This window comes from Pollachius pollachius (genome assembly GCF_949987615.1).
Source record: "Pollachius pollachius genome assembly, chromosome: 1".
In the NCBI taxonomy this organism is placed as follows: Eukaryota; Metazoa; Chordata; class Actinopteri; order Gadiformes; family Gadidae; genus Pollachius; species Pollachius pollachius.
The window spans coordinates 2,298,406-2,313,536 of NC_136934.1; the positions used below are offsets into that span (position 1 = coordinate 2,298,406).

At 46.6% G+C, this 15,131-nt stretch overlaps 1 protein-coding gene across 1 annotated transcript; it reads right to left on the reverse strand.

Annotated features, from left to right (window-relative positions):
- Window positions 1-622: 622 nt before the first annotated feature.
- Window positions 623-13,588, reverse strand: sfrp1a (secreted frizzled-related protein 1a). Its single transcript, XM_079753158.1, has 3 exons — window positions 12,787-13,588; window positions 7,853-7,933; window positions 623-2,019 (listed from the first exon to the last, which is right to left on the reverse strand). Exons 1-3 carry the CDS (start codon window positions 13,316-13,318, stop codon window positions 1,694-1,696), a joined length of 939 nt encoding a protein of 312 aa, XP_079609284.1. The 5' UTR covers window positions 13,319-13,588; the 3' UTR covers window positions 623-1,693.
- Between the last annotated feature and the right edge of the window lie 1,543 nt (window positions 13,589-15,131).

Consider the following 15,131-nt stretch of genomic DNA (forward strand, 5'->3'; position numbering starts at 1 on the left):
AATACCAAATAGCCTTACTAGAACCAGATGGTTGAAGCTGCTTCATTTGATTCATCCCCTCCCTCATTCTGTTTTTGAAAGTGACGGATGAAGTAGCTTCATTTAATAACATTGTTTTTTTCTTCACTCATGTTTTTGTGAAATAACTTGTTTGTTATTTTGTTGGAGAGTTTGTTTTGTTTTGCTGGCCAAAAGACTCCAGCATGGTCTATCCTCACGCTATTTATCAATGACCCTTGACCTTCCTCAGATGTCCACCTCTGGAGGAAAACTAATAGCAAACTGAGATGAGATTAAGTAGAATTGATCATGTTTAACTCACAATCAACATCTACACAACAAACTGGCAGCTCTGTGAAAACCAGACAAAACAAGGAATGGAAATGTGGTTTGGATTAACAGAGGACTGAATATAGAATATATATAGTTCTCTCATTAATATCTGGGGGGGGGTTGGTGGTTGAGATAACGTGTTCAATCTTCAATGACCTAAATCTGAATTCACTGTACATTGCTTTGGATGAAAGCATATGATAAATTATGAAATCCAACTAACAGCATGTGCATAAGACAAAATATACAAATAAATGCATCAGACTCCTTTTCTTTCTTCCCATATTTATGTAAAATGTATATGTACAGGTAATACGCAGAAATCTAAGGGCAGAATAGTGGTACAATGAGCTGGCAACATTCTGGCTTCGTACTCTGTGCTCTCTGCTTGCACGTAATCATTCTGCGAGTCCATACTGTGTTTTTTAAGAAGCTTGAGTTATTTATATAAACACAAGATGTTAAGTACTTCTGCTAGATTATTTTCACCAAGACAAGCAAAAGTATATGACACTAAATTTGGCTTTGTGTCAATTGAAAACATTGACTGTGACAGGAAATCCGATGTCTGCCTCAGGACAGTCGTAGACATCTTCTCTCAGTTCTGTTTCTACTGCTCAGCTGTTAACATGATGTGATGGTCTTGTTGATCTCTGATGGTTCTGTGGTAACCCCAATCTAATGTTTCAACTGTAGGCCTTGACTGTGAGATCATCTGATAAGCGGTTTGTAGACATGGAAAGTATAAAGATCTAAAATGACATGAAACATTCAAGTCATAGTGACAGTAAGAACAGCAATAATATGTTGTAACATTGACCAAACCCATCGGTCTGGCCCTCTTATATTCTAAAGATATAAGATACGATAACATTACTCTATGCTGCAGTCTACAGTGAGGCTTTTAAAGCTAAAATAGTCAGTATTGTTTTCTAATAATTGTTTCCAAAAGCTATGTTTCATGATCAAGGACAAGAGAAAGATTCGAACATTCATTCATATTTTAGGAATATCTTTTGTGGCAAATTCCGGAAGTATTTAATACCAACATCTACATGAAGATATCATAGTATACATGTTTCTGTGTGTCAGCGCTTCGATGGACGACAGTGTTCATTTAGGGAAAAGCAACCAGACAAAACATCCCTATAAATGGAGGTCAAAGATCAACATACTCTTTGAGGACGGCAGACGACCAAATGTCAACGTATACGTGTAAAATATACAAAGATATATAGATATATAAAAGGAAAAAATAAAAAGACAACATTTGGGTTTCTTTCTTAAAAGGTTGTGCAAGTTCTTATGTGGGATGAGATGCGAACAAGGAGAGGGGTATTTGGGGGGTAAGTAAGGGGCATTATTTGAAGACGTTCTCAAAGCTGGGACACTGGTGCGTCTTCAGCTTCTTGATGGCCATCTTGAACTCCTTGCTGGACTTGTCCCACTTGTGGATGCCTGTGAGCAGGTACTGTTTGTCCACCTTGCGCCCCATGATCAGGTAGTGGTTGGTCAGGTTGTCCAGCTGTTGGCAGGGGCAGTCCGCCCCATTCTTCAGGTACAGGACCAGCTTCTTCAGGTCGTTCTTCTTCAGGTTCCCGGCCTTCACAGACTTCTTCCTCTTCTGCAGGACCACCTTGCGGTCGGCGTTCTCCTGTGTCACCTCCTTGATCTTGGTCTTGAAGGCTGAGGGGGGGGGGGGGGGGAAGAATGGTAGATGGTGAATGGACTGCATTTATACTTTATGCTTTTCTAACCAGTGGCCACTCAAATCACTTTTCAATGATTGCCTAACATTGACTCATTCACACACTGATGGCTGTGTCAACCACGCAATGCGACAGCCAGCTCATCGGGAGCAGTTAGGGTGAGGCGTCTTGCTCAGGGACACCATGACTCTCAGAGGAGCCGGGGATCGACCTAGCCCCAAGGGGCCGGCATAAGGGGTTAGGGAAACATGTTAACGTTGTCTACACTTACATGTTTGTTTTATCGCATGTGTTCCTGTAAGTTCTGCGCTGACACGGGGACATATTTTCCGGGATTTACAACAAACCGTCTTATCTGATCTTATCTTAATGTTCTGTTGGAAAGCGTCGACCCAAGGGGAGAGCGTGCTAGCTTAATCTCTGTCAGTGTAGCACGCTAGTGAAACGAGGGAATAGCTGCAAATGCCCAAGGCCAACGTTGGCAAATAAATGAGTCATCTCTTCATGCAAGAGAAAGTTTAAGTCATTTAATTTAATTTGAGAAGGGAATGGAGGCAGCCAAGAGCAGGTGATAAAAACTGTCAGATTCGTGGTTTGGCTCGTATTGTGCAGGAATCCATGAAAGAAAGCTTTTTTTTGGATTAAATATTTAACGTAATTGCCCAGAGCAGAGTTATCTTTTCCTTCCTTGATCCACCGGAGAGACTGGTTCTGTTAAAACCAAAGGCTCAGTGTGTTATTCATCCAAGCCCCGGGGTGACATCCCGGTCTGCTCGCCTCCCTCTGTTCCCCTTCCAGACAACTCAGGGATACACCAGGTGTGACCGCCTTGCTAGAGGCCACCGAGATCAGCCAAAAAGGCAAGAGATCCTCCACAGGGAACACAAGGCAGACAAATGAGCAGATCGTTTGCAGAAATATTAATTGTTGCCTGGGCCTGTGACACAACTCCTCTGAGTCGCATTGGTGAACTGAAATCACATCCTGCAGAAAAGCTTTCATTGAAAGACCTGCTTTTTCAACTTTCAGAATTTTTTCTTAGCATGCATTGGGACTGATTCTTCTCTCTCCGTCAGAGTATCAGATGAATATCCCATCGAGGCCACCCGTTGACTCTTAAATTATATATGTATTATATATCTGAGACTATACCTCAACCTGTTACATACAAATATACATCTTTCATTTCTGATGCTAGAGACCCGACGGAGCTGCTTATGGACATCAGAAGGCCAGAACGGAAATCCTTCAAAGTGGACTTTGCATCGATAGTGGAGTTGTTATCCGCTGGCTCGGACCAGGCCCTTGTTCTCCAGAGTTTAGCCCTTCCCAAATCCCAGCTTAACTCCTGATTTAACCCTAATAGGCCTGATCTTTCACTAAACTCTATTTAACCTCCTCTATCCTCTTGTTCCTCTTTTGAAACTGTGTCGGACTCAGACCCTGGTGGTCCAAATCCAGAGGCAGTCCACTCACTGAACCCGCCTGCCGACTTTACCCTGCCCGACCGGCCGCCTGGCCCACCAGCCGACCTGTGTGTGTTACACACATCTCGTGACATGGTTTACACCGAGAGAGAAGGGGGGAGAAGGTTTACATGCCAAGAATACATTAAAGGGATCAAATGTTCAGACGTAGCATGATCCGTGAAAGATTAAAGCGCAGACGGACATTTGCTTGAAAAGCCGTACATGAAACACACTTTTATACATGCCGACAGTGGGAATCCAGTTCAGATACAAACCGACTGGTCAACCAGAACATCCCCACCACACACGTTAAAGACTCTGTGTGTGGTGGGGATGCTACGTTCAAGTTCCAGTCAGCTCCGAGCCCCGCTTGTGTTGGTTGTTAAACTGACCCTGAGCCAAACGGCCTCCACCCATACGTTCCACCGTCTATCTTCTTGGCACCAGTTCAACAGTTGGAGAAGAACAGAGCCCCCTTTTTCAGGTATTAGTGGTGCACATGCTAGGAATTAGCTCCTCTATCCTTCTTTTCTAGTCCACAGCCTCCACTGAAGAGGCTTACCGTTTGAGGAAATTAGCCCCGATAAAGAGCGGGAGCGATATAAGCAGGAAAGCGAGGGTTTCGGGCCCACCCGTGGAAGTAACTTCCACTTAACCTTCAAGTCCCGTCCCTTCGTGCCGGCTAATCCCGCCGCCGCATTGAACTCTCCCTGCCCCTCACGCCGCCTGTGTGTGATAATCCCGGGACGAGCCAAGGACAAGCCGCCGGAATATTATTTTACTTGAGAAGTAAACCGCCATTTTTCGTTGGATATCATGTTTGGGAAAACCATCCGCCCGGGACCTGTAATCTGTATGTAATTAAAGTTCCTTTCTGATAACTGTTTTCATTTCAGAGAAAACAAACGGGGGGGATCAGTTGGGCCGGTGGTCGGCGTTGTTGACACTGGGCTCGCGTCTCTCACCGCGTCCTCCGACGGCGTGCGGGGTCCTGTTCGCCGTTGTGTACATTGGGGATAAATACGCCAGAGTCACCCGCGCTCCGGTATTGACATGCTCTCTGGCGGCGACAACGGCCAAAGCTAATTCAGACTCAGCAGCAAGGGCTCCAGTCCAGAGCAACAGACGCACTCCGTTTGGAATTAGACAAACCCAAACAAATACCGGACCGTAAAAGCTCCCCAAACAGGCCTGGCTTTAAAGGGAAAGTTGTTTTGTGTTTCTTTTACGGTCCACTTTTCAGAAACAACAGGACATGTTCCATCACCATCAAACCGTCTCCCCGTTGTGTCCCTGACTAATGACCCGCTCGAAACCACCAGGGGGCTGTAAACCCAGTGGGGGGTGGGGGGTGGGGGGGTCTGGAGCCTGAGGGGCTGTTGGGGAGAGCGGGGGAGTCTGAGGAAGGGGGGGGGGGGGGGGGGTAAATGAGCAGTAATGGAACGTGTCCGATTGAGATAAGGCCGGCCCGGGGAAGCGAGGCTCCTAAGAGATGGGCCCCCTGCTGCCGTTCACCACATCCACGCGGCAGGAGAGGGGGGGGGGGGGGGGGGGGGGAAAGGGGGGGGTAGGGGGGGGGAAGGGTAATTGAAGGGCTCTGGTTAGTTCTTGTGAAGATTAGGCGCTGTAAAATGCGGGTGAACCACGGATGGGAGTGGAAGCCGTAAATCGTCCCCTCGGCCTGGTCCTCTAGGAAGAGGAGTTACAAGCTCGGCCGCTCATGCGTGTTCTCGCTCTTGTCCCTCTGGTGCGCTGAGAGACGCTGGAGAAAGGCTACAGTGGATGAGGCCAACCTCCGCCACACTGAGCTGAGGAGGATGAACCACGCACATTATCAAGTAGAGTTTCCAGAACCTGCATTTTGGTGGAGAAGCTTTCCAACAAAAAAATTGTTTCGTCGCCAAGCGTAGAACAAGCCGCGTTTAGCATCTGTGTTTTCCCTCCGTATTATCTGGTTTTTTCGAGACGCGCCTTCAAGTAGGGAGGCCAAGTCCTTAATTAAAAGCAGGGATTTAGAAGTGTTTTGATAAATAGACATGTTATTACTAAAAGGTTGTGGATCTACTCTGGCTGCGTTCCGGGACGAGACACCATCCTGATCTCAGCTCAGTTCCAGAGCCGTGTGTCGTACATATGTAGTCCCTGTTTCTTATCGTTGGTTTGTCGTATCGGTTCACTTTCCCTGGCCCCGTTCTTCTTATTCTGATCTTTCTAACATGTGCATATTGAATAAGAGGCGCTGTTTTTCTGAAATCAGACTTTTTATATTTGTATTTATCGTCTGGTCAGTTAAGGTTGGCCAATAAAAACGAAAAAGTAGAGTAACTGAATCACAATCATGGCACGACTTATTTTCTTTTGGGGGGAGAAAGGAGGAAACCTTCCTCCTCAAATCGAATAATTTCATGTCAACGTTGACGTTAATCCTTTTCCTTACTTACTATTTATGAATTATATTCCTTGACAACAAATTATTCTGTGATTTCAATTTTTTTAACCGAGCAGATTTGTTGACTCAAACAATGGAGACGTACTAAAAATACTAATAAAAATCGTGTCAAGAAAAATCTTGTCAATAAAATCGTTCGTAAATGTTTGCCTCCTCCCATGGAACATATTTTCATTCTCAGTTGAAGGCCCGTTAAAAGTCTACCCTCCGTGTCTTCTTGGGTTCGATGCCCACATACCCATCTGTCTGTGTATCCTCACAACACAGGCCCCTCACAAACCTATGACAAGCAATCAAAACAACATCTGTTTTAATCAGCGCCAAAAACAGACCAAGATGTGCCACTCCGCTCTGCGCTAACCCGGGATGAAGGCTAAGACACAAACGCTGGTTCACAGCGTAAACAACAGGGCCATTTATTAAACAACAGCACCTTTGAAGGCTATCTGTTTCCAATACGACCACGTGGTTGAAGCAGCGCTACGGAGCCGTGCGTGGCTCGCACGCCGGGGGGCTGACCCCGGCGAGCCAGCGCAAACACGGACTGCATTCGTGGGCCAGACGTGCGTCTCTCTGTGCACGTTTCCCTGCTGTCGCCGCCGGCTGTAAACCCACTCACCCCTAGCGCTGCGCGGAGCGACTCCGACGAGCGCCCTATGGCCGTTCATCTTAAAAAAACATTCTTCGACTTCTTTCGTGGTTCTTCAGGTTTTTTTCCCCGTTTCACTCACATGCTCCCTGAGTCGACCCTCATATCTTCCCACACATTGGGTTTCATTTCATTGAGATTTTGAATTCCTTAGAGTGAACGAGAGACAGAAACAGGCCCATGGTGCCCATTAATGGCTGACTTAAATTTTCCAAAACACAAACCCATTCGGTATCTTTTAACGAAAACCTCTTCGAGATTCTTTTAGGTCCCAGTTTCTTTTGTTTTGTCTTGTTTCCTTAATTTAATTCCCTGTACTTTTCACATGCAGCTGTCCACTGTTAGCCTCATGCTGTTAGCAGTTAGCCGTTAGCATCACGCTGCTAGCCCTACTGTGTCTCCCTGTGCTCTCCGCCTTTCATGTTTATGTGTGAATCACTTTGAGGCAATACTTGCAAATGTACTAAATAAATACAGCTCGCAGGTTGAGTTACTACAGGCCAGGGGGAGATATTTAAATACAGCTGAATGAAACCGGGCTGCAAATCTACTTGACTTCACAATACCTGGGGGACCAACAATACATATTTAGCAGATGAAGAAGGCCTGTTTGTTTAAATTGCACCATATATTTTGAGTCATTTGAGAAGATTTTTTCCATTATTAAAGTATAATATCAATAATTGTTTAATTTTAAAAGCTTAAAAAGAAAGATGCCAGCTATGTTGGCGTGCTGTCCATGAGAGGAGGATGAAAATATGAAGAAACTTTTTTCTTGCTAAATGTCTTGTAATGTTTTCCTCAATGACCCAAGCCACTTCCATTAGTTAGAGGTTATTAATAAGCTGATCCACAGGTTATTAGTTAGCTGATCCAAATGTTATTAGTTAGCCTATCCACAGGTTATTACGGAGCTGATCCACAGGTTATTAGTTAGCCGATCCACAGTTTATTAGTGAGCAATCCACAGGTTATTAGTCTACCAGAGCAGAATGAACCTGCCTACACAGTGAACCCAGAAGTCTGCTGTTATAAGAACGTTCTTTAACTGACTTTGACCGACTTACACAAGCAGAAAGTGAGAAGACAGACAGCCTATCAGATCTGGAGTGTGCGTGTGTCTGTGTGTGTGTGTGTGTGTGTGTGTGTGTGTGTGTGTGTCTGTGTGTGTGTGTGTGTATGTGTGTGCGTGTGTAAGTGTGTGTGTCTGTGTGTGTGTGTGTTTGAGTAGTAGAGAGCTTACCAAATTCGCTGGCACACATGTGTTCCAGAATGGCGTCTGTCTTCATTTCGTTGTCACATGGAGGACAGACCTGAGAGAAACCTGCAGACAGCAGAAGAAGAAGAAGGGAACACAGAGGAGAAGATGGTTTCCTGTTATCCACACGAGTGATCGATCGCAGCACACACCAAACTTATCACGTCGCGAGCAACCGAGAAACCTCGGCAGATGTTTCTGACAAAACCCGTCGGCAAGATATGTTTTTATTCAAGAAATATTTCCTCTGAACCGGTGGAAAATAAGTGGAACCAGGAGCAAAGCAAAAAACAAAATGGCGGGCATAACATTATGACTTGAAGACACACACAAACAGACACAGACACACACACAGACACACACAACATACACACACACAACCACTTTCAAATAAGTGAATGCTGTAAGTCGGCCATAACTCTCTCTTGAAAACAACATCTGTCGGCTCTTGTGGAGATGCTATCTGACATTTTTAGTGAGCGGGAGAGAGGGCGAGAGAGACTGAGACAGAGAGAGAGAGACAGAGAGAGACCAAACGCTGGCCTCCCGTCTCCTGGGCTGGACGGTCACTGGTGACCTGACCTCTAGAAGGAATGTCCTTGAGTTTTATAACCAGCTGTAACTTAGAGCCGCAGTAAACACATGCTGCCCGCTATCTGCTTCATCCACACAGATAGATCCCTGCTCCTCCGGCAGTCTCTGCCTAAAGCTAGCGTTACAGAGACAATGCTCATGAAGCTAGCGCTACAGAGACAATACTCATGAAGCTAGCGTTACAGAGACAATGCTCATGAAGCTAGCGCTACAGAGACAATGCTCATAAAGCTAGCGCTACAGAGACAATGCTCATTAAGCTAGCGCTACAGAGACAATGCTCATAAAGCTAGCGCTACAGAGACAATGCTCATAAAGCTAGCGCTACAGAGACAATGCTCTGGAAGGGAGACGCTACCTTAGCAGTCTGGGCCTGGACCACAGAGTATATCCACCTCTGTCTACACTCCGTCCATAACACCAAAAAATAATAACAAATTTATTGTTTATCTTTCTTCGGAAAAATGTATTTATTGTAAGTCGCTTCGGATGAAAACGTCTGCTAAATGCCCTAAATGTAAATGTAAATGATTTTTTTTTTTAAATCCCATTTCCGATATTTTCCTTAAACAAATCGAATGCGTTATGAAGTCCCTGGGCAGAATGGAATTGCAGGAGAGAGGACTGAGGACCGCCTCGGAGAGGAGGAGGAACAGTGGAATCTGGATAATAATGTCATCGCGGCGTGCCAAATCAAAACAGAAGGCTTTGCCGTTGAGGACGGCAATCACAGATTCTCCAGACAAAAAGCCAGACACATTGTCCTTCCTGCGCCAAGAAGGAACTAGTCTGGTGAAAGGGCGACGTGTAAATATTTCATGTGAATGGCTTCTTCTCTCTTGTTCGGAATGAATAATCGATTCCTCGCGGCCAAAGCTGAGCTGGCATCCCCGACCGGCGGTGATTCACTCCTGAAGTCGTTTAACAGGATCAACGGCATCTCAACGCCAGATAGTACTTAATCAAATAAATACTGGGGCATTGAATAGCACCTCAATTAACACTGTCCAGCCGGAATAGAAAAGTATTAACACCGACTAACTTAATTCTTACATAAACGAGTGAAACCTAATGGAAGAGTAACTCAATGATACTAACTCATGGAAGAGTAACTCAATGATACTAACTCATGGAAGAGTAACTCAATGATACTAACTCATGGAAGAGTAACTCAATGATACTAACTAATGGAAGTGTAACTCAAGGATACTCATGGAAGTGTAACTCAATGATACTAACTCATGGAAGAGCTACTAAATGATACTAACTAATGGAAGAGTTACTAAATGATACTAACTAATGGAAGAGTTACTAAATGATTCTAACTAATGGAAGAGTTACTAAATGATACTAACTAATGGAAGAGTTACTCCATGGATACTAACTAATGGAAAAGTCACTGAAATATACTAACTCATGGAAGAGTAACTCAAAGATACTAACTAATGGAAGATAAACTAAATGATACTAACCTATGGAAGAGGAGCTCAATGGATACCAGCTATGTCAAACTAATGGACCAAAGTACCAGAACAAGGCCTTCCCCTCCTAAAGCTGTTCCGGGGTCACCAGCTGTCCACTACACGTGTCTGACGCGGCCCAGATTGTAAGTGTCACCCAGGTGTAAACAGCTTGTGAAAACAGACGCCGTTTACACAGACACCACTGACATCCCCCCCCCCCCCCGTTTCCCTTTTAAAGTCATTATCACCACCTTTAGCATCCAGCGCTAAGCACTGTTAGCCAGCTTCTATTAACACCGACCTGTGAGCTTTGCATGATCCAGCGCTAAGTTAAGAACTGTTAGCCAACTTTAGCCGTTAAAAGCCGTTTTAAAGGTGGTTGGTCTCAAGGTTGTCACCATTTGTCCGTCCCAGTCCAGCCCTGCCATTGGTTCATTTGAAACGGGGGGGGGGGTCTACCTATGTGGAGGAATTCACACAAGATAAATGAAAGTGTGTTTGTGTGAAGTGAGGCTACATTAAATAAAACCGACCGAAGGGGGAGAGAGAGGCTAAGATAGGATGAGAGAGAGAGAGTGATAGAGAGAGTGAGAGAGTTTCTCTCTTTTTCTCGCGTGAGAAATATTCAGAGAAAGTGTGTGTGCGTACGTGTGTGTGTGTGTGTGTGTCTGTGTCTGTGTGTGTGTATGTTGGTGTGCAAGGGTGAGTGAGCGTCTGTGTGTGTGCGTGTGTGTGCGTGTGTGTGGGTGAGCGTGTGTGTGTGAGAGTGTGTGTAAGTGTGTGAGTGAGTGAGTGAGAGAGTGAGTGAGTGAGAGAGAGAGAGAGAGAGCCTTTAACAGTCCGTCTCTGTGTCCTGCTGGGCCCGGGTGGCGACCGCCTCGTTGACTTAGCGCCCGGCGTTCCAACAGGTGGCGTCTGGAGACCACCCCCCCCCACATACACACACACACACACACACACACACACACACAGAACTCTGTCACCCAGAACCTGTGTGGTCCGGTGGTCTCGCAAAACCGAGAGAGAGAGAGGGAGAGAGAGAGAGCTCTTTCTCTCCTGGCCACACCACCCTGTCAATCATCCCCCCCACACACACACACACCTAGACTCTTAACAACACACACACGCACTTTCAATCGCAAGCTTGCGTGCACGCAGACAAACACAACTAAACAGCCACACACACACACTCACACACTCACTCTATACCCTTGCAGACCAACAGACACATACACATGCTTAAACACACACTCATACACAAACACACACACACACACACACACACACACACACCGACTAGGGCCGTGGATACAGTAAGCTCTGTGTTTGAGACGTTTACATTGAGGGGGGGGCGGGGGTACTGTGAGTTTATCTTTAATATGCCTCCCGCTATGTGCTGCTGCAGATGTTTGCTACATTCATATTAAATGTAGGTTTAGAGCCGTACAATAAGGTAGGGGATGACGGATGATGGTCCCCTGGAGCATTATGGGTAATGTGTGTCGATGGATCGGCCAGTTGGATTTCCAGGCCCCTCTTGTTTAACTCCACACACACACAAGCCTCGCGCACATGCGCACAAGCTCATACACACGCATGTACATTCACATGCACGCGCATGCACGAACACGCACGCACACACACACACACACTTACGCAAAAGCGCATACGCACACGCACACATACACACACATGCACATGTACGCACACACACAGTCACACACACAGACACACACTCTCCCTCCACATTCATCCAACAAAGCATTGATTCCTTACAGGCTTTAGGAATCAAACCGGCGCCCAAGGAAGCTTTTCTCATCATTCACTCTCCCCATGTCCGTCCCACCCTGACCCCCTGCTGCCACTGTCACCCCCCCCCCTCCCTCCCTCCCTCCCTCCCTCCCCCCCCCCCAGCACCCCCCCATCTACTCCCCATTTGTCAAGCCCCCTCCCAGCCCCGCCTCCTCCTGGTGCAGCTCTGCGTTCAGCGAGAGCCGCCAGGGAACGCAGCGCGGGGAAGCTAGCTGGACGGCCGCGCGGACCCTGCTCTGTTCCAGCCCGAGGTTCTGCGGGGGAACATCGCTTCCATCTGGCCACTGAGACCTCTTGGAGGTGCTCCCAGTTTGTTGGTCAATAGCAAACGACGTCATCGGCCCTGAAGTCTGTGCCAGTGCTTACAACATGGAAATGGGATTACTGGGAAGTGGAGGAAGGGAGAGGGGGATATGGGGGAGGAGAGGAGGGAAGCAGGGGGAGGCTTTCACCCAAAAGGTAAAGTTGTTGTGTTGTGTTGTGGATTAAGATCAACAAACAGACCCTGGGAGATAATTCTCTCGCCCCCTCTCTCTCTCTCTCTGCACTGTGTGAATTCTCACATGCCGACAAAGCAAATTGGCTGCTGCTCTTTTCTTTTCGTTTGTGGCAAAGGTATATACATTTAAATATATACACACATGTTTTTATATTGCTTTACTTAAGTAATAAGATATACACACGTATACATTTGGGTGCGCACACATGTACACACACACAATCGCACGCACATATGCACACGACCGCGCGCACGGACAGACGCTCACACAACACACACACACAACCACACACACACACTTGTAGCTCTCTCTCATACACACACATACACACACACACACACACAAACAAACACACTTGTAGTGCATACATACAGTATATCTCTACAGTTGAATAGAATCCAATCGGTCCAACGCATAACGCAGAGCCCAGAGGAAGGCTCTCCTGTGCGTCTCTAAACCAAAGTAACGCTGTACCAGTGGGGGCTCTTATGTCTGTAAAAGTAACGCTGTACCTGTGGGGGCTCTTATGTCTGTAAAAGTAACGCTTTACCTGTGGGGTGGGTGGCCTGGGTGGCGTTGGGCGCCGTCATGGCGATGCACACGTCACCTGCGGGGAACCGATCGCAGGTGAGCATGTCGGGCCACGGGAAGCCGAACGACTCCATGATGGGCGTGCAGCCGTCGCGCACCGCCTCGCACAGCCAGCGGCACGGGTACACGGGGCGGTCCATGCACACGGGGGCGAACAGCGAGCACAGGAAGACCTGCGTGCCCGGGTGGCAGTTCTTGTAGACCAGGGGCACCCAGCTGCCCGCCTGCTGCTTCACCTCGGCCAGCGTCTCGTGGTCCAGCAGATTGGGCAGCAGCATCTGGGTGTAGCCCACGTTGTAGCAGAGCCTCAGGTCCTCGGGGATGTCCACGCACTGCGGGGGTTTGCCGTAGCTGCGGCCGCCGCCGCCGTTGTAGCCGTCCGGCTTCCAGCCCACGTACTCGTACTCGGACCCCCGGCAGGGGGACAGGAGGAGGACCACCGCGAGGACCGCCGCGGGGAGCAGGCTCCCCAGGGGAGAGGCGCACACCATGGTCGGTGACGATTACGCACGAGATAGGAAAGAAGTGGATGAAAAACCACGAAAACCACTTTAGTGAGGAGAGAGGAGCCCTGAGCGAACAGCTCTCCTACATGGAGAAAGAGGAACCAACAAAACAAAGTGAGAGATGAAGTCCGCCCCGATATGTGCAGTAGAGGGTCTGGTGAAGGTCTTTCGAGGGTTCGGTGAAAGTCTGTCGAGGGTTTGGTGAAGTCCTCGGCAGCTGCTCTCCTCGGTCGGCGACTCGCTCACATCTGTGCTCCGGAGGTGAGGCTGGCGGGGCTCTGCGGGAGCGGAGGAGATTGTAAAGTGGGCGACGGCCAATGGGAGAGCGAGGCGCCTTTTGGCACAGCGCTGTCAATCAAAGTGCGCAATTTCGCTCCGTTTTAAGAAAAAAACACGTCCCCCTCTTTGCCTCCACCTCTCCTCATTACCTCCCCCTCCTTCATTACCCCCCCCCCCCCCCCCCCCCCGCCTTCATTACCCCCCTCCTCCTCCTTATTACCTCCCTTCCCCCCCTTCATTACGCTCCACTCCTTCATTACCCCCCCCCCCCCCCCCCTTCATTACCACTCTTTGGGCTCCGTCAAAACAAACTCTCAAACTAAGTTCGGGAATCAAACCGTTGAATGACAACCGGCGGCCAGCAAAAACGTTAGAAGGAGCGATACTGAGAACCGTTCGGACGTTTGTCAGATTTAACTGAAGATAGAATAATGATGATGAGATAATAATAATAATAATAATAATAATAATAATAATAATAATAATAATAATAATAATCTGCTTAATACCGAGAAGTGAAGAATAAAACCTTAAGATAAAATATAATTACAAAAATATGGAAACAATTATAAAGTAAGAATTACAGCCTTGACAAAAATATATAATACGCTTGCACAAAAATGAACATTAAACATAGGCCTGCATATAATAATATATCCCGTTTATTATTGCACGTGGTTGATTATGGTGAGATGTGTTATTCCTCAAACGTACAGAGTATAAATGGACTGAATCAGTAATTAAAGGGCTCGTCTGCAGAGAGGACTAATTAACTTCGCATGCGGCAGGCCTATATTTGCTCAAGTCAAACGTCAATCTCCCTCCACGTTACTGTGGCGAGTTGATAATCCCGAAGGTGTTAATTAACTCCATTTAAATTAGCATTCATTTGCATGCCATTGTTTTGGTAATGGGTCAATAATAATGACTAAAAAGCTTAATTCGATATATATTTTTTAAATTGGATGTGTTGTATGGGCTCCACATCTTGCCTACTCTTAAACACTCCCCAACGGGCCTCATTTCTGTATCAAAGCGATGCAGTCACAGTTCAACACGCTGTTAACTGGGATCCACTCACTGGCCAGCTATGTTTATTAGAGGCATGCAGACCTTTTTCTCACACCTCCCTTAAAGACCGACAGCAAACACAGTGAAGCTGGTTCTAATGAAAAGGCAAACATTTACTTTGACATGAGGTTTAAAAACATTTCATCTACATAATCAAATTGTGTTGGATAAGAAGAAGCTACTTATGACTTTTTGTGACCATTTCTTTATTTACATTTACATTTAGGGCATTTAGTAGACACTTTTATCCAAAGCAACTTACAATAATTACATTTGTCAGAAGAAAGAGAAAAAATATATCGCTGTGCGTACAGTAAGGATGTTGATAGAACCAAGAAGTGCCAAGCACTGACAATTGTTAGGTTAATCCATTCCCTGTATACAAAAAAGATAGGACAAGATGCTACACAATACTCAGTACTATTTTTAAGTGTAAGGACGTACAACA